This window comes from Oncorhynchus tshawytscha, linkage group LG13, assembly GCF_018296145.1.
Source record: "Oncorhynchus tshawytscha isolate Ot180627B linkage group LG13, Otsh_v2.0, whole genome shotgun sequence".
Taxonomy (NCBI): domain Eukaryota; kingdom Metazoa; phylum Chordata; class Actinopteri; order Salmoniformes; family Salmonidae; genus Oncorhynchus; species Oncorhynchus tshawytscha.
The window spans coordinates 22309473-22330313 of record NC_056441.1 but is presented as its reverse complement, the minus strand read 5'-3'; the positions used below and the strand labels follow the sequence as shown (position 1 = coordinate 22330313).

Genomic DNA, 20841 nt, shown 5'->3' with positions numbered 1-20841 from the left:
GACACACGTTGTGTGTGTCGTGAGTCATCATCAACAGGAAGGTGTCAGAATCAGGAGGTAGACCTCACCTTCCTTTACCTCATTACACACACACACACACACACACACACACACACACACACACACACACACACACACACACACACACACACACCCCCACACACCCCCACACACACACACACACACACGTTATTCGATAAGCCCCTAGTCAACTCTTAATTTTAGAGTGATGTCCGTTCTACGAATTGTGTTCCTGTGGCATTAAGACCCTCTGCTATAGTTACCTAATCTACTGACTACTCCTAAGGGTAACCACACACACACACACACACACTTACCTTTGCACCTCCTTCCCACCTGTCACTCACACATCTGGCTGCCACGGTGACCAAACAAAACACAGAGACAAATTTAGACTGCACACACACACATTAACAGTGAAAGCACACACACAATCCTGCGGCTCTTTCCAGTAATGTTATGTAATTTAAGGTGAAGGTGGCTGGTGAAGGACTGTAGACACAGCAACAGGGGACACAGACTCCCACAGATTCACAAAACACGCACACACACAATCCTGCGGCTCTTTCCAGTAATGTTATGTAATTTAAGGTGAAGGTGGCTGGTGAAGGACTGTAGACACAGCAACAGGGGACACAGACTCCCACAGATTCACAAAACACGCACACACACAGCCTTGCGTCTTGTCTTTTCGCAGACCCTGTTGGGTTTAGTCTGAAAACAGTCTCTCAGTGTTTTCTGTCTGTCTGACTGGGTGTTTCTCTTTTGGGTCATTTGTCCTTATAAGCTGATAGAGAGACCAAAGTAAGATGTTAGTAGAGTATGAGTCAGACACACACACACACACACACACACACACACATACATACACGCACACACATACACACACATACACACACACATAGAATTACAGCACTGGATTGTTGGATTGTTGTGTATCATCAGCAGGGTAGGACTTCATGTTATACTTTATGTTGATATTTGACTATCAGTGAGGAAACGTTTTACGCTGATGTGTCCCACTACCAAACCACTCAACTAATGTATATCCTATGTCTACAGATGTCAGATCTTTATTTAATCATTATTTTTTTGCGGAAATGTTTCCTGCACTTCGGGAAATTAAAATGAGATTGAAAACCCGCAGTTCTCCTACTCTCCATGAAGGGGCAGTCAAGTCACCCAGACTAGTGCCAGCTCTCGCTGCTAAAAGCACCAGACAGAATATGAATAAATGTCCTACTGCTACTGTTGGTCTGTAGGTCATATTACTGCAACATTCAAATGTACAAACATCTATCTGAAATGCAGCAGTACACATTAACAACCAGTGTTTTATATCACTTGATAACACAAATGACATATTGGTCTCCATTACCACATACAAGTGTCAAATATATCTGAAATGCATCCGTACAGTAGGCTACACCAAAATTAAAGCCTACTGTAGCCTGTATGGTTCAAAATGAATCACACACAGGCCTATAATATCAGATTTAAAGACAAGATGACATTTAGAATAGTTAGGTAGCACAATGGCGCATGAAAGAGACCGACTCTGATTTTGAAACCAAAATATGCAACCCATGATTTTAGAGATCTACAGTATATATTATCAAAAAAGAGAACATCTTAAGGGTTCTAGCCCCTGCCTTCAGTGAGCACATTGACCACATATAGGCCTACCGTGCCGGCGTGACTTTGATTATTGGCCAAGCGCTTCTGGCACCAATAACAAAATTCCCTCAATTGACTTGATTTAGTTACACATTTCAAATATGGACATTCCAGGGATAGTTTACCCCCGATCTTGATAAGAAATGACGATACCAGACACTTTTATTTTAAAGACAGTTGTATTTAATGGATGAGATAAATAGGAAACAAATAAAATAACAACAGTAGGCTACACCAACATTAGTTTCCATTCATACAAAGTGCCACAGTAGAGTTGCCATGGTAAACTTGTTAAAAAGATAAATTGCCCTCAGTCTGTTCAAAAAGGACTAAGTTGTTCCGATGACAATACCAACCAGAGGGCGAACGAAACCTGAAGGGTTTTGGTTGCAAGCAGGACTAAAGGGTAACACCGGAGCGATAATGAGGTAATGAGTTGACCAACAATGGTTGCAATTGAGATGAGCTGTGTGGGTGAATTTAGTGCGTATTGATGCGATAATCTAGTGCCATCGATGGTTGCAATAGGCTCCTTGTTATTTTATTATATTCCAATGAATTCTGTAGGCTACCCGTTACCCTATCCATTGTCAGATAATGGAAAGTGTTGAAAGCGACTGTTTGTGTTTCCCTGGCTGAGTTCGGCCATCAGTTGATTGACAGATGTAGGCCTACTGTAGAATGATATATTTTCCTCCCGTGTGGATGCTCGCCCACGTTTTATAGTTAGGGTCTGTCAGTGTAGTTGTGACCTTTAGTGTGGTTGGCCCTTACATAGGTGACATTTCCATTGCTAAGCAGTTGTGTGCCAGCTGCACTACTTTCAGTTTGATGCCTTGATGCATGTATTGTGTGGCTTTAATATTTCATTTCATAAAGCTGTCAAGATGTTTATGCATTTGAGCCTATCCAAAGACGATTTCATTGAGCTGACATTCGAACTGTAGCCTGCACGCTGCCCCCTGGTGGTGATTCTAAATATTTCTTCAGATATTCAAATCCTCCTGCTCCAGGATTATTTTACTCCTGCGACCGAATGTGTCAAATAAAGATCCGACATCTGTAGATGTAGTGTCCCATACCTCTATCAGGGCTGCTGATATAGCAGGATATACAGTGCATTCGGAAAGTATTCAGGCCCCTTGACTTTTTCCACGCTTTGTTATGTTACAGCCACATTTACAGAAGTATTCAGACCTTTTACTCAGTACTTTCATGAAGCACCTTTGGTAGCGATTACAGCCTCAAGTCTTCTTGGGTATGACACTACAAGCTTGGCACACCTGTATTTGGGGAGTTTCTCCCATTCTTCTCTGCAAATCCTCTCATGCTCTGTCAGGTTGGATAGGGAGTATTGCTGCACAGCTATTTTCAGGTCTCTCCAGAGATGTTCGATTGGGTTCTGGCTGGGCCACAGGATATTCAGAGACTTGTCCTGAAGCCACTCCTGCGTTGTCTTGGCTGTGTGCTTAAGGTTGTTGTCCTGTTGGAAGGTGAACCTTCGCCCCAGTCTGAGGTCCTGAGCGCTCTGGAGCAGGTTTTCATCAAGGATCTCTCTGTACTTTTGCTCCATTCATCTTTCCCTCAATCCTGACTAGTCTCCCAGTCCATTGCAACTGAAAAACATCCCCACAGCATGATGCTGCCACCACCATGCTTCACCGTAGGGATGGTGCCAGGATTCCTCCAGACATCACACTTGGCATTCAGGCAAAGAGTTCAATCTTGGTTTCATCAGACCAGATCATTTAGTTTCTCATGGTCTAAGAGTCCTTTAGGTGCCTTTTGGCAAACTCCAAGTGGGCTGTTGTGCCTTTTACTGAAGAGTGGCTTCCGTCTGGCCACTTTACCATAAAGGCCTGATTGGTGGAGTGCTGCAGAGATGGTTGTCCTTCTGGAAGGTTCTCCCATCTCCACAGAGGAACTCTGGAACTCTGTCACCTCCCTGACCAAGGCCCTTCTCCCCCGATTGCTCAGTTTGGCCGGGCAGCCAGCTCTAGGAAGAGTGTTGGTGGTTCCAAACATCTTCCATTTAAGAATTATGGAGGCCACTGTGTTTTTGGTACCCTTCTCCAGATCTTTTCCTTGACACAATCCTGTCTCGGAGCTCTACGGACAATTCCTTTGACCTCATGGCTTGGTTTTTGCTCTGACATGCACTGTCAACTGTGGAACCTTATATAGACAGGTGTGTGCCTTTCCAAATCATCAACCACAAGTTGTAGAAACATCTGAAGGATGATCAATGGAAACAGGATGCACCTGAGCTCAATTTCGAGTCTCATAGCAAAGGGTCTGAACACTTATGTAAATAAGGTATTTTGAATTTTTAGTACATTTGCTAAAATGTCTAAAAACCTGTTTTCACTCTAGATGTAGTGTCCCATACCTCTTTCACAGCTGCTGATACAGCAGGATATATAGGAGGTTTGGCTGATAATGTACAGTGCCAGTCAAATGTTTGGACACACCTACTCATTCGGGTGACTCCCTAGTGGCGCAGTGGTCTAAGGCACTGCATATCAGAGTCACTACAGACCCTGGTTCGATTCCATGCTGTATCACAACCGGCTGTGATTGGGAGTCGCGTAGGGCGGCACGCAATTGGCCAAGCGTTGTCCGGGTTAGGGTTTGGCCGGGGTAAGCCATCATTGTAAATAAGAATTTGTTCTTAACTGACTTGCCTAGTAAATAATTACAAAAGGAAATAACATACATGGAAACATGTAGTAACCGAAAAAGTGTTAAACAAATCAAAATATATTTGTATTTGGGAGTCTTCAAAGTACCCACCCTGTGCCTAGATGACAGCTAGGCACACTCTTGGCATTTTCTCAACCAGCTCATGAGGTAGTCACCTGGAATGCATTTCAATTAACAGTTCAAAGTTAATGTGTGGAATTTCTTTCCTTCTTAATACGTTTGAGACAATCAGTTGTGTTGTGACAATGCAGGGGTGGTATACAGAAGATAGCCCTATTTGGCAAAATACCAAGTCCATATTATGGCAAGAACAGCTCAAATAAGCAAAGAGAAATGACAGTCCATCATTACTTTAAGACACGAAGGTCAGTCTATCCAGAAAACCATCAAGCACTATTGTAAACTGGCTCTCATGAGGACCGCCACAGGAAAGGAAGACCCAGAGTTACCTCTGCTGCAGAGGATATGTTTATTAGAGTTAACTGCACCTCCGATCGCAGCCCAAATAAATGTAAAAGTAACAGACACATCTCAACATCAACTGTTCAGAGGAGACTATGAATCAGGCCTTCATGGTCAAATTGCTGCAAAGAAATCACTAGGACACCAATAATAATAAGAAACACAAGCAATGGAAATTAGACCGGTGGAAATCTGGCCTTTGGTATAATGAGTCCCATGTTTTTGGTTCCAACCGCGGTGTCCTTGTGAGACGCAGAGTAGGTGAACAGATGATCTCTGCAGGTGTGTATCAGGTATGAAGGTAAGAACCAGATGCAGACAACGTCAAATTAATACTGGTTTAATAATCCAACAGGGGCAGGCTAGACAGGTCAAGGCTGGCAGGGGTCAATAATCCAGAGGTGGGGCAAAGGTACAGGTCGGCAGGCAGGGTCAGGGGCAGGCAGAGTGGTCAGGCAGGCTCAGGGTCAAGGGCAGGCAGAGTGGTCAGGCAGGCTCAGGGTCAGGGGCAGGCAGAGTGGTCAGGCAGGCTCAGGGTCAGGGGCAGGCAGAGTGGTCAGGCAGGCTCAGGGTCAGGGGACTGGGAAAAGCAGGAGCTGAGACACAAAAATGCTGATTGACTTGACAAACAAGATGAACTGGCAACAGACCAACAGACAACACAGGTATAAATATACAAGGGATAATGGGAAAGATGGGTGACACCTGGAGGGGGGTGGAGACAATCACAAAGACAGGTGAAACAGATCAGGGTGTGACAGTGTGGTTCCCACTATGAAGCATGGAGGAAGAGGTGTGATGGTGTGGGGGTGCTTTGCTGGTGACACTGTTAGTAATTTATTTAGAATTCAAGACACACTTAACCAGCATTGCTACACAGCATTCTGCAACGATACGCCATCCCATCTGGTTTGCGCTTAGTGGGACTATCGTTTGTTTTTCAACAGGACAATGACCCAACACATCTCCAGGCTGGTTAAGGGCCTGGAGGAGAGTAGGAGAGTGAGTAGGTTAAGGACCAAGAAGGAGAGTGATGGAGTGCTGCATCAGATGAGCTGGCCTCCATAATCATCCGACCTCAACCCAATTGAGATGGTTTGGGATGAGTTGGACCGCAGAGTGAAGGAAAACCAACCAACAAGTGGTCAGAATATGTTGGAACTCCTTCAATACTGTTGGAAAAGCATTCCTCATGAAGCTGGTTGAGAGAATGCCAAGAGTGTGCGAAGCTGTCAACAAGGCAAAGGGTGGATACTTTGAAGAATCTCAAATATAAAATATATTTTAATTTGTATAACACTTTTTTGGTTACTACATGATCACATAAGTGTTATTTCATAGTTATGTTTTCACTATTATTCTACAATGTAGAAAATAGTAAAAAATAAAGATGAGTAGGTGTGTCCAAACTTTTGACTGGTACTGTATGTTTCTGGATTATGCTGTAATCACGCTGCAATAATATTTGACTAAACTGGAGACTAAGAGAGGACAGCGTGCTGTGTGTGATATCTTTTTATTTCATTTTACTTTTATTTAACTAGGCAAGTCAGTGAAGAACAAATTCGTATTTACAATGACGGCCAAGGAACAGTGGGTTAACTGCCTTGTTCGCGGGCAAAATGACAGATTTTTACCTTGTCAGCTCAGGGATTCAATCAAGCGACCTTTGTGTTCCTAGTCCAACGCTCCAACCACTAGGTTACCTGCCGCATGTGATATCTGAACTGTAGTATGTAACTTAGAGAGAGACAGAGCAGCTCCATTCAGTGTGACGTTATTCTGCAGAAACTCTGAGAACTTACACTGGAATATATCAACGACGTGATACTCATGTACACGTGCTCATACATTAAACTGTGTGTATGTGTGTGCGTGTGTGTGTGTGTGTGTTGTGTGTGTGTGTGTGGTGCAGTCATACCCCCCCCACAGTGTGTGGTAACGTTTGTGTTATTCTCCAGGACTACAGTGTGTAGTAACATTTGTGTTATTCTCCAGGACTACAGTGTGTGGTAATGTTTGTGTTATTCTCCAGGACTACAGTGTGTAGTAACATTTGTCTTATTCTCCAGGACTACAGTGTGTGGTAATGTTTGTGTTATTCTCCAGGACTACAGTGTGTAGTAACATTTGTGTTATTCTCCAGGACTACAGTGTGTGGTAATGTTTGTGTTATTCTCCAGGACTACAGTGTGTAGTAACATTTGTGTTATTCTCCAGGACTACAGTGTGTAGTAACATTTGTGTTATTCTCCAGGACTACAGTGTGTAGTAACATTTGTGGTATTCTCCAGGACTACAGTGTGTGGTAATGTTTGTGTTATTCTCCAGGACTACAGTGTGTAGTAACATTTGTGGTATTCTCCAGGACTACAGTGTGTAGTAACATTTGTGTTATTCTCCAGGACTACAGTGTGTGGTAATGTTTGTGTTATTCTCCAGGACTACAGTGTGTAGTAACATTTGTGGTATTCTCCAGGACTACAGTGTGTAGTAACATTTGTGTTATTCTCCAGGACTACAGTGTGTGGTAATGTTTGTGTTATTCTCCAGGACTACAGTGTGTAGTAACATTTGTGTTATTCTCCAGGACTACAGTGTGTGGTAATGTTTGTGTTATTCTCCAGGACTACAGTGTGTAGTAACATTTGTGTTATTCTCCAGGACTACAGTGTGTGGTAATGTTTGTGTTATTCTCCAGGACTACAGTGTGTAGTAACATTTGTGTTATTCTCCAGGACTACAGTGTGTAGTAACATTTGTGTTATTCTCCAGGACTACAGTGTGTAGTAACATTTGTGTTATTCTCCAGGACTACAGTGTGTAGTAATGTTTGTGTTATTCTCCAGGACTACAGTGTGTAGTAACATTTGTGTTATTCTCCAGGACTACAGTGTGTAGTAACATTTGTGTTATTCTCCAGGACTACAGTGTGTAGTAACTTGGGCAGTGCTCTGAAGGCAGTGGATGTGAAGATAGAGAACACTACAGAGGACAACACACACCTGGATGTCTTCTGTGTCAAAGACAAGGGTCAGTACACACAGACACACACAGACATGCACACACACACTCACGCACACATGCAAGTATGCATGCACACATACACACACACACAAGCGACGTGCATGCACACATACACACACACAAAAGCGACGTGCATGCACACATACACACACACACACAAGCGACGTGCATGCACACATACACACACACACAAGCGACGTGCATGCACACATACACACACACACAAGCGACGTGCATGCACACATACACACACACACAAGCGACGTGCATGCACACATATACACACACAAAGCGACGTGCATGCACACATACACACACACACAAGCGACGTGCATGCACACATACACACACACACAAGCGACGTGCATGCACACATACACACACACACAAGCGACGTGCATGCACACATACACACACACACAAGCGACGTGCATGCACACATACACACACACACAAGCGACGTGCATGCACACATACACACACACACAAGCGACGTGCATGCACACATACACACACACACAAGCGACGTGCATGCACACATACACACACACAAGCGACGTGCATGCACACATACACACACACACAAGCGACGTGCATGCACACATACACACACACACAAGCGACGTGCATGCACACATACACACACACACAAGCGACGTGCATGCACACATACACACACACACAAGCGACGTGCATGCACACATACACACACACACACAAGCGACGTGCATGCACACATACACACACACACAAGCGACGTGCATGCACACATACACACACACACAAGCGACGTGCATGCACACATACACACACACACAAGCGACGTGCATGCACACATACACACACACACAAGCGACGTGCATGCACACATACACACACACACAACACGTGCATGCACACATACACACACACAAGCGACGTGCATGCACACATACACACACACACACAAGCGACGTGCATGCACACATACACACACACACAAGCGACGTGCATGCACACATATACACACACACAAGCGACGTGCATGCACACATACACACACACACAAGTGACGTGCATGCACACATACACACACACACAAGTGACGTGCATGCACACATACACACACACACAAGTGACGTGCATGCACACATACACACACACACAAGCGACGTGCATGCACACATACACACACACACAAGCGACGTGCATGCACACACATACACACACACAAGTGACGTGCATGCACACATACACACACACACGACGTGCATGCACACATACACACACACAAGCGACGTGCATGCACACATATACACACACACAAGCGACGTGCATGCACACATACACACACACACAAGTGACGTGCATGCACACATACACACACACACAAGTGACGTGCATGCACACATACACACACACACAAGTGACGTGCATGCACACATACACACACACACAAGTGACGTGCATGCACACATACACACACACACAAGTGACGTGCATACCCCACTCTGAGTATCAGTCTTTTTCAGACATTCATGTCCTGTGTTTGAGGGGAGCAAAATCTACTTGTCTCTTATATCTTGCTGGATTGATTTGCTTTCATTTTTCTCTGGCAATTCTTTCCCACTCTTCCTTGTGCCATTTGTTTTTCCCCGTTAACATTACGATCGCAGAAACGTTTGTAATGACCTGTCAATCACACTGGTAATGGCTAAAATGGGCCCAGTGGAATACATTGTCATTCCGTTGCATCTATATAAGAACGGAAAAGCTTGGTCGGGGATTTAACGCACCGTCTCTACACTTACATCACAAGAAAGAGAAGAAAGATCACTTTATTTTGGTGTGTTTTGATTTTTTGTGCAATTAAAAAAAGTTGTAATTTAATACAGCTGAAATGTTTACAAATTATATACACTGAAATGAAAGCAACTTCTGAAAAGGAACACCCGGATTATAGTAATATTATGTCTGATCTCACAAACAGTGTAATCTAGAGCTAAGCCTGTTGATTTTAAATTGTGTGGGTCAACATTGGTTGAGTTATGCAAGAGAATGCCTGAACTCATTACTCATTATTTGCCCATGCCAGTACAATATTTTGTGCTATAATTCAGTAAATATAGTGATGGATTTAAAAAATGCAATCTTCGTCCATCTGTTGCATTTTAAACCATTTAACAATTTAGACGACTGTTGCGACACACATTTCACAGTTCTCTGCTTTAAGATCTACTGAGGTCTGAAAGAGGTAGTGTTACTCTCTCTCTCTCTCTCTCTCTCTCTCTCTCTCTCTCTCTCTGTGTTCCCACACAGTGTTCTCTCTCTCTCTCGGTCTCTCTCTCTCTGTGTTCCCACACCAGTGTTCTCTGTGTTCCCACACCAGTGTTCTCTCTCTCTCTCTCTCTCTCTCTCTCTCTCTCTCTCTCTCTCTCTCTCTCTTCTCTCTCTCTCAGTGTTCCCACACCAGTGTTCTCTCTCTCTCTCTCTCTCTCTCTCAGTGTTCCCACACCAGTGTCTCTCTCTCTCTCTCTCTCTCTCTCTCTCTCTCTCTCTCTCTCTCTCTCAGTGTTCCCACACCAGTGTTCTCTCTCTCTCTCTCTCTCTCAGTGTTCCCACACCAGTGTTCTCTCTCTCTCTCTGTGTTCCGACATCAGTGTTCTCTCTCTCTCTCTGTGTTCCCACACCAGTGTTCTCTCTCTCTCTCTCTGTTCCCACACCAGTGTTCTCTCTCTCTCTCTGTGTTCCCACACCAGTGTTCTCTCTCTCTCTCTGTGTTCCCACACCAGTGTTCTCTCTCTCTCTCTCTGTTCCCACACCAGTGTTCTCTCTCTCTCTCTCTGTGTTCCCACACCAGTGTTCTCTCTCTCTCTCTCTCTCTGTTCCCACACCAGTGTTCTCTCTCTCTCTCTGTTCCCACACCAGTGTTCTCTCACTCTCTCTCTCTGTTCCCACACCAGTGTTCTCTCTCTCTCTCTCTCTTCCCACACCAGTGTTCTCTCTCTCGCTCTGTGTTCCGACATCAGTGTTCTCTCACTCTCTCTCTCTGTGTTCCCACACCAGTGTTCTCTCTCTCTCTCTCTGTTCCCACACCAGTGTTCTCTCTCTCTGTGTTCCCACACCAGTGTTCTCTCTCTCTCTCTCTCTCTCTCTCTCTGTTCCCACACCAGTGTTCTCTCACTCTCTCTCTCTGTTCCCACACCAGTGTCTCTCTCTCTCTCTCTCTCTCTGTGTTCCCACACCAGTGTTCTCTCTCTCTGTGTTCCCACACCAGTGTTCTCTCTCTCTCTCTCTCTCTCTGTTCCCACACCAGTGTTCTCTCTCTCTCTCTGTGTTCCCACACCAGTGTTCTCTCTCTCTCTCTCTCTCTCTCTCTGTGTTCCCACACCAGTGTTCTCTCTCTCTCTCTCTGTGTGTTCCCACACCAGTGTTCTCTCTCTCTCTCTGTGTTCCCACACCAGTGTTCTCTCTCTCTCTCTCTCTCTCTCTCTCTGTGTTCCCACACCAGTGTTCTCTCTCTCTCTCTCTCTCTCTGTTCCCACACCAGTGTTCTCTCTCTCTCTCTCTCTGTGTTCCCACACCAGTGTTCTCTCTCTCTCTCTCTCTCTGTTCCCACACCAGTGTTCCCTCTCTCTCTGTGTTCCCACACCAGTGTTCTCTCTCTCTCTCTCTCTGTTCCCACACCAGTGTTCTCTCTCTCTCTCTCTCTCTGTGTTCCCACACCAGTGTTCTCTCTCTCTCTCTCTCTCTGTTCCCACACCAGTGTTCTCTCTCTCTGTGTTCCGACATCAGTGTTCTCTCTCTCTCTCTCTGTGTTCCCACACCAGTGTTCTCTCTCTCTGTGTTCCGACATCAGTGTTCTCTCACTCTCTCTCTCTGTTCCCACACCAGTGTTCTCTCTCTCTCTCTCTCTCTCTCTCTCTCTCTCTCTCTCTCCGTGTTCCCACACCAGTGTTCTCTCTCTCTGTGTTCTCTCTCTCTGTGTTCTCTCTCTCTCTGGTTCTCTCTCTCTCTGGTTCTCTCTCTCAATCTCTCTCTCTCAATCTCTCTCTCTCAATCTGTGTGCCACACGATTGTGTTAGCCCACTGAGCTAAAACTTCAGCTTACCCATCAACTGAGCGTGGTTCACCTCCATTACATATTCACCTCTCCAGTCTAATGGATATAGAAGAGGATGGTTAGAAGTTGTTTTTGGACTGGGCCCCTGTTGGACGACACCCAAGGCTGATGTTTGGGTTTTAACTGAGGAACAGGAGAGTTACTGTGGGAGCTGTAACACCGCAAAGAGAGAAGAGTAAATAGGCAAGAAACATTTAAATCTGTGTCCACTTTATTAGACATCCGCCATGTTGTCCATGCCACATAAGTAACTTTGAGGACCAACCAGGCTCCAGTTATAAGCCAACCAATCCATGACAACCAGCCTTTGTCTCCACTACTGAGGAAAAGGACAGAGAGAAAAGCATGTCCTAACACTGTATGTTATAACTTATAATGGTATATATAAGCTAACTGTGTCATAACATAATTGTGATATAATCGAACCTAACCTAATTATGTATTACCTTTCAGGTGTTCCATGTGGAGACCCCCCTGCGTTCCCCAACACGCATCTCCAGGGCCACACCGGGTTTGAGATGGGGGACGAGCTGCTGTACTCCTGTCTACCTGGTCATGTGTTGCCCAGCGGCCACTCAGCCTTCAGCCTGCTGTGTGACAGCTGTGGAGAGTGGTACGGACTGGTACAGCTCTGTGTAAAAGGTAAATGTGTGTGTGTGTGTGTGTCTGTGTGTGTGCGTCACCTGGTTTCATGTTTCCCTGACATCTCACGTCAGAGCTGTGTCCTCTGACCACAGCAATCTGTGATGAGTTCACTCTGTTCCCTTCCTGGTTATTAGTCATCCCTTTAGTGGGAACAGTGCTGCGGTCCAAGATGGCGTCTCTTTGAACGGGTGTATTTGAACGTACATCCCGATAAACAACAAAGATTATGAACACTAATATTTCTGGTAAACTGACCCGTACTTATATGAAGTAACATAAGGTGATTGGAAAACACGGTGATCACACAACTACATGGGCAGAAGAAACCGAAAATGCAAGGCATGGCTGAACAGATGCTAATCAGCTCAGATGTCAGCAGCAGACAGAATCATGTAGGCCGCGTGAAGACTTTCCAGAACTCATTGCAAAAGATGATTTTTACCACTGCCACTTACGTCGAGTAAGAGCCCTCCTACCAAATACAGGGCAGTCAAAAAATGTTCTGCAACCCTGACATTCTCAAGGCCACCTTTGAAAAACTGGCCATCATTGAAAAGACAACAGAGACAAACCCCATATCAATGGAGTCTCTCTCAGCCACTGTGCAGCAGCTCCTCAACCAGGTGTCAACCCACAGTGAAAAAATACTAACAATGGAAGCTAAAGTACAGAAACTGCAACAGGTGAATCGCCAGCTGCGACAGAATGTCATGGAAGTCCAGCACCACAGCCGGAGATAGAACCTGAAACTACATGGGGTGCGAGAAGAAGATGGGGAGATCATTGACAACCTCGGGAAAGTAGAACCCAGGATTCAAGACAAGCTCCCGGATGTCAACGACGTGGTGCACCGCCTGGGAAAACTAAGGTATCACGGATCTCCGCGGACAACCATCATGCGGTTCACAATGATAATCTACAGAGATGTCGTATGGAAAGAAGCCAAGAAGATCGAATGCCAGGACGTCAAGTGAATGTCATGAGAGTATTGAATGTTTTGACAACACTGTGGTCAGGTATATAGCTACATTGAATTGAAATCGATGTTGTCCTATTCTTTCTAAGTCAAATGAAAATGTTAAGAGTAATTTAGCTAGCTCTTGAGTAATAAGTCAGTTGTCATTTTTACCATCATCCCATTTTATATCACCAGGTTCATACATGTGAATACGGTTTCATCAAATTGATCACAACTACCTCGGTTTAGGGTAGTCCAGTTCTTTCTCTAAGCTCAGGTTTCCTTACTAGCTACCTAGCTTACTAGTTCAACTAGTTAACCAGTTATTCATATCACTACTGTATTTGTTTTATTATTGTTATTTTTATTACTGTCAGGTTATGCAACGTTTTGAATACAATGCACTAAATGCTGTATCTCTACATGCCAGGGGTTTATGAAACACAACTAAAAGAAAAACACAAATTCTACTCCAGGAGACTCACTCCTGCGATTCAGATTCTAGTTTTTGTAAATTCTACTCCAGGAGACTCACTCCTGCGATTCAGATTCTAGTTTTTGTAAATTCTACTCCAGGAGACTCACTCCTGCGATTCAGATTCTAGTTTTTGTAAATTCTACTCCAGGAGACTCACTCCTGCGATTCAGATTCTAGTTTTTGTAAATTCTACTCCAGGAGACTCACTCCTGCGATTCAGATTCTAGTTTTTGTAAATTCTACTCCAGGAGACTCACTCCTGCGATTCAGATTCTAGTTTTTGTAAATTCTACTCCAGGAGACTCACTCCTGCGATTCAGATTCTAGTTTTTGTAAATTCTACTCCAGGAGACTCACGTGTGAGTCATGTGAGTCATGTGTGTCTAAAGATGGGAGGTGGGTTACATTGATCTCCATACAAGATAATGCTTGTTTTATTACATGCAATATGTATGGATACAATTCTCAAATAAGAGTTTATTTTTGGACCTTGCTGATAAGCTTACTGAGCTGCAAAACAAGTATACAATTGCATGGCTTTATAATAGCTGGAGACTGATAACTCTAGAGTGATATCCACTTAGAATAGCTTAAATATCTCAGAATAGTGACATCATCACCTAATTTTGCAGTTAACTGACAGTGGTTGCTACATGGAGTTTCTGTAATAGAAACTTAAATGAATATACCTGGTGTCATATGTCAATGATGGTCAGATCCACAATGGATCTGTTTCTCATTTCTCCCCCACTTGTTCTTTCACTGACCATACAATTATATTATTGACGTTAGAATGTTCTGAAAAATCCAGTGTCATTCGAGGATACTGGAAACTTAATAATTTACTCCTAAATGATCCAGTCTTTAACGAGAGCATCAAGAACTTGATCATAGACCCGTTTAATTCAAACGATTTAGAACCAAAACATTGAAGTAATTGTGAAATGTTTCAATTCAAAGTAAGATCTGTCGCCATTACACGCAGTAAGGAACTAAAGAGGAAAAATGTTTGAAAGAAGATGAGCTTATGAATAAATTGAATGTACTTTTAGAAAAATATACCCTTTTAGCAGAGGAAGAAACAGACTTGAATACATCTGGAATAGAACTAGATCTAATGTACATTGATTTAGTTGAAGGGGCCTTTACTAAATCTAGAGAACAATGGGTTGAGGAGGGTGAGAAAAACACCAGTTATTGTTTTGCTCTTGAAAAAGGCCCAAAAATCATCTCTAGCTTTGTGTATTCTTTCAATGGAAAATCTGTATATACCTAATTATAATGGGATTGAATGTGAACATTTTAGGAAACATGTCCATGGTCATGTACCAATGATTTCTGATGAGTTCAAGTCCATATGGGAAGATGATTTTTCTTTAGTGGAGATTAGAGATGCTCTTAAATCTATGAAGAAGGGCAAAGCACCTGGAACAGATGCTCTTTCTGTGGAATTTTATTTACACTTTTGGGAACATTTAGAGGGATCAGCATTCAACATGATCCAAGAATGCCTAGCTAAGGGTGAGATGATTACTACCATGGAACAAGGGGTTATTTCCTTAATACAAAACCAGATAAAGATCCCCTTTTCATAGATAATTGGAGACCTATTACATTATTAAATACAGATTATAAAAGGATAACTTTAGCATATGCTAATAGACCTAAAATGGGCCTAAACCACCTTATTAACAAAACGCAAACTGGTTTCATGAAAGGTTGCCAATTTACTTAAGTACCTACATGTTTTAATTTATTAATAAGACCCATGTATTTACAATGAAAAATGTAATATGGTATTATTCAAATGAAAACAAACTACTGAATTAATTATCTCTGGTAAATCTTATATGCACAAAAACAAATATTTGAAATCTGTCCCCAAATGCAATATATTTTTAGTTGAAATCTAATATTTAATCAAATCAACAACAACAAAAACCCCACTGTATTCTTACAACTATCATAGGTTTGTACATTTGTAATCCCTGACCTTATTTTATTTGAGATACTTTAACTTTTGAAACTTAATTTACTTAATTTAATTTACTTTAATGTTATTTTATGTTTCTTCACAGAAATATACATGTAGTGATGTCCTATGTTTTTTGTTATTGTATTGTAATTTGAAACGTAATAATAATATTAATAATACAAATTTTAAAAAGACAATAAATAATCTAAAAAATTTAAAATAAACAGTCATCACTTCAGTTCCATACTTTTCTATAATTATATTTTCATGTGAAGTGCAATACTCAAGTCAATGCACTACATACGGAATAGGGTGCCATTTTAGATATGCCCAAGGCCAAGGGTCTGATTTATGCCTGTTACAAAACAGCATCCCAGTTGTGAGTGAGAGATATAAACGGGTGTCATGACACCTCTGTGATAGATGCCATCACTAGGCATGTGGAGTAGGAGAAGAGGGGGAGGAAGGAAGGAAGGGGGAGAGGAGAAAACCGGAAGACAGCTAGCTAGCCTGGACTAGGAGACAGAATGCCAAGTTCACGAGTCTCTATACTGTGTGTGTGCACGCTGTATTCTGGGTATGTGTGTGCTTGTGGCTGATTGTGTTTTCTCCCCCCCCCCACCCTCTCTCTCTTTTTCTCTCTGTACCTACAGACAAGACAGAGGCCCACATTGACTATGAAGATAAGTTCACTGATGACGATCACCACCTCTCCTACGACACCCCTACTGAGGAGGAGGACACACAGGAGGAACTGGTAGAAGAGGAGGTGCAAGAGGAGACAGCATATGTAAATGTGGAGGAGGACACAGGAGAAGAGGGGCGCAGGGATCAGGAGCAGCAGGAGGCCAGCTTCAGCATGACGGAAGTAGAGGAGCAGGATGTGGAGACGGGAGGAGAGGAGGAAGTGCAGGGAGGAGAGGAGCTGTCTGTGGGAGAAGAGGAGCAGCAGGAGGAGAACGTGGGGGAAGGAGTGGTGACTGGAAGAAAGGAGGAGGAGCTGGAAGACTCGACAGACCATCCCGTCGATGAGGAGAAGCAGGAGGAGGAGCAGGAGGAAGGGATGGGCATGTCGGAGGCGACTGAGGCGCCCATCTCCTTGCTTTCCCAGAAGCACCTGTTTTGGTTCCCCTCAGAGGCCTTCCAGGAGGCGGGACATGTGGAACCCACCCACCCGCCAGTCACACAGGACACACCCCCTGAGGGGGACAACCGTGTCAGGGCCTCTGGCAGCGAATCAGAGGAGAGCAAGGAAGACAACAGCCAACCAGAGGAGACAAAGGATCATGACAGCCATGAGGGTCAATTCCAACAACCAATTGACCACAATGACCATGATGACCACGAAGATGATGTTGACCATGAACATATTGACCGTGAATATGATCACGACGATCGAACAGGTCCTGACCATGATGAAAGTTCTGAACAAGTTTTTGATGGTGAAGACCATGCCGTTGAACACCTTGACCACAGTGATCCTGACACCCATGATGGCCATGAACATGACAACCATGAAAGCTATGATAGTGAAGAGGCCCACCGTGAGGACCAAGGAGAACACAAGGAGGATGACCATGAGAAGGGGGGTGCGTATGACAACGGACACGACGAGCATTACAACATGGGTGAACACGAGGAGGATGACCGCATTCAATATCACAGCCACGGTGAACATGATGATCATGAAGACCATGACCACGATGATGTAACAGATCACCATGACGATGATGATCATGACCACTCAGATCCTAGCGATCACCACGATGACCATGAAGACCAAGACCATGTCCACGACCATGATCACCTTGATGACCATGAAGACCATGACCATGACCATAACGATCAAGATGATCATGGCCATGATGACCATGACCACGACGACCATGAAGATGGTCGTGTAGTCCCTCCCATTGGAATGACAACAGGCGAGCCTCAGAATGTAACCCAGGAGGCGGCGGGAGGAGAACCCACAGCCAGCACAGACGAGACCTGGTTGGACGGCTACCCTGTCAGTCAGGAGGAGACTGACACTGATAAAGTGGGAGGCGGCTCCACAGAGGAAGGGGTGGGGCCTGAGGTGCGAGAGGAGGAAGAGGAGGGTCTTGTGGTTGTCGGGGTGACGGACCGGCCCAATGAGGTGGAGATGAGTCGTCCCGTCCCATTCACGGGCGTCCCTCAGGTCCCCCTGTCCCCCACGCAGGAGGCGGACCCTGTAGAGCAGGATCAGGACCAGGTGGGAGGACTCAGCCCTAAAGCCTCGCCCGACTCACCCCTCTCCCCTGAGGCCACATCCTCAGATTCCTATTCAGCCGACTACACCACGCCCTCTCTGACATCATCACTGGACGACATCACCCCCAGAAACGCAGCCAGGCCTTCTCCCACAGACTCCTGGGAAACCACGGATCATGTGCACCCCTTCCTGGAGCACGGCCCCGCCCCCACGGCGTGGACTGATGATGTCATTGACGAGGAGGAACGTGGAGCCGAGCACAACCTGACTCGACACAGCGGGGAGAGGGAGGGGGAGGAAGGGGAGAGTGAAGGCAAGACAGGGGAGGCAGGGTGTACTGGAGGTGAGGAGGACTGCCCTCCCACCCCCCCTCCCTCCTCCGGCAGGGGGCCCACGGTGGCGGCCATTGTCATTGCTGTGTGCACGGTTGCCCTGGCAGCCGCCGTCGGTGCGTGGTGTTACCGACGGAAACAGCAGAAGAGCTCGATGTACGAGATGAACGGGAAGGGTCAGAGTCACAGCAGACATGGACAACAGATAGAGATGCAACAGAAGGTCTAAGAGAGAGAGAAAGAGAGAGACAGTGCGACTGCAGAGAGAGTGGAGGGAGGCTTGAGGAGGGTGAGGTGATGTGGGTTAGGGTATTTGGGGTGTGTGAGTTGAACAGCCACACACTACACCTGCAGACACAGAAGAATGAGTTGACGGGTGAGGAAGGGGTTGAGGGGTGAGGGTTGAGGGTGTTTTAATGGTGAGGTTTGGGGCTGAGGAAGTGTTGAGGGTTGGTGGTTAGGGTCGGGTAGAGGGACGAGGGAATGAGATGAGTGGCTATGCTATGCTAATGCTAGCAGGAGTTTTCAACTCTGGTGACGAACGAGAAGGGACTCCTCCTCCAGAGCTCTGGGACATTGTGGTTCAGAATCATACCTGTTTATTAATTTGTAATTACCATGTTGTTACTGTGTTATTACCATGTTATTACTGTCTTTGATGATATTTTGATTTCATTGTTCTTGTGTGAGACAATTGAACTTTGTTGTTGTATTATTAGGGCTCTACCTTACTATGTAGTTGTGTAACATTGTGCATGATTGTAAGGATTCCTTGTTTCTCACAATGACATCAGCATTTGAAATTGCTGTCAGAGTTGGCACCCTGATTTGAGTGGATGCATTCAGGGTCCTATTCATTAGGCACCAAATGGAAGAAAAAAAATAGACAAACAGGAAAGGATTACCTGAACTTGTCCCATAAGAAACGCTAGTTTTCGTTTTCCATTACAAAACGTTCTTCCCACAGTGTGATCTATTGAATACAACCAATTAGGTGTTCTAACGTCCATACCTCCTCTGACACTACCTAAAGACTTGGTTGAAGATAACCAAGGTTAAAACAAGAGGATTCTAATATCCCATAACTCTTTGCATAAATGTGGAAGATTTTTAAACTAAGGGACCAGCGATGCTAGTTATTAACGGCTCTGGTCCAGTAATGCTGCGTTTAGACGAGGGACGCAAAAACCGTTATACATATCGGTATAGCCGGACAAGAAAGCAAAAAAGATGGTCACGGCAAAAATAACAGTACGAGTTTCTATGGTGATTTCAGTAAACAATCCGTGCAAATCAACACCCAGTAGAAAACAACGTTACCGCAAACGGCTAAAGTTGAACGATTTGCTCTCATTGAAAACAATCACACCAGTTTGCCATCAACCTTTTACGTTGTACCATTTAAACGCGGCATAAATCTGATTATTTCGTTTTCCGAACCTGGGTATCTTCAACCTAGTCTAAAGACAGGAAGTAGAAAATAATAGAATAGACATTACAGATATAGTTTTAGAATTCAAACTAATAAACCATAGAATGAACCATTTTTGTGTGTAAGGGAATGCAGGCTTAAATGCTGAAATCAGTTATGTTTTCACATCCGCTTTGGAATACTGACTATCGATCCAAATGCAGCAGTGGTGGAAAAAGTACACAAATGTCATACTTGAGTAAAAGTAAAGATACTGTAATGAAACAGCAGGGAGCAGGTCTCCAACCCTCGACCTTCGAGCCCGAGGTCCGGCGCGCTATCGACTGTGCCGCAAAAGCATGCTCGTGCGGCAGGGTCGATTACCGCGCTTATAAACCCAGGGTCGTTACAATACCTTGATAGAAAATTACTTGGATAAAAGGGACTGTCACCCGGTAAAACACAACTTGAGTAAAACTCAAAAAGAATCAAAAGTAAAACTATTAACAATTTAAAATTCCTTATATTATTCAAACAGACACCACCATTTTCTTGTTTTTTAAAATGTATTTACGGATAGCCAGGGCACACTCTAACACTCAGACATAATTTACAAAGCGTGTGTGTGTAGTGAGTCTTTCCGATCAGAGGCAGTAGGGATGTTCTCTTGATAAGTGCATGAATTTGACCATTTTCCTGCCCTGCTAAGTATTCAAAAATGTAACAAGTACTTTTGGGTGTCAGGGAAAATGTATGGAGTAAAAAGTACTTTCTTTTCTTTAAGAATGTAATGAGGTAAAAGTAAAAGTTGTCA

At 44.3% G+C, this 20841-nt stretch overlaps 1 protein-coding gene across 1 annotated transcript in view; it reads left to right on the top strand.

The window, feature by feature from the left end:
- Nucleotides 1-20324, top strand: part of susd5 (sushi domain containing 5) — a 31280-nt gene extending 10956 nt beyond the window's left edge. Inside the window, exons 3-5 of the mRNA XM_024443381.2 lie at nucleotides 7787-7896; nucleotides 12446-12634; nucleotides 16702-20324. Of these exons, the coding sequence (XP_024299149.2) occupies nucleotides 7787-7896; nucleotides 12446-12634; nucleotides 16702-18845 (2443 nt within the window). The 3' untranslated portion in view covers nucleotides 18846-20324. The remainder of the gene's footprint in view (nucleotides 1-7786; nucleotides 7897-12445; nucleotides 12635-16701) is intronic.
- The last annotated feature ends 517 nt before the right edge of the window (nucleotides 20325-20841 follow it).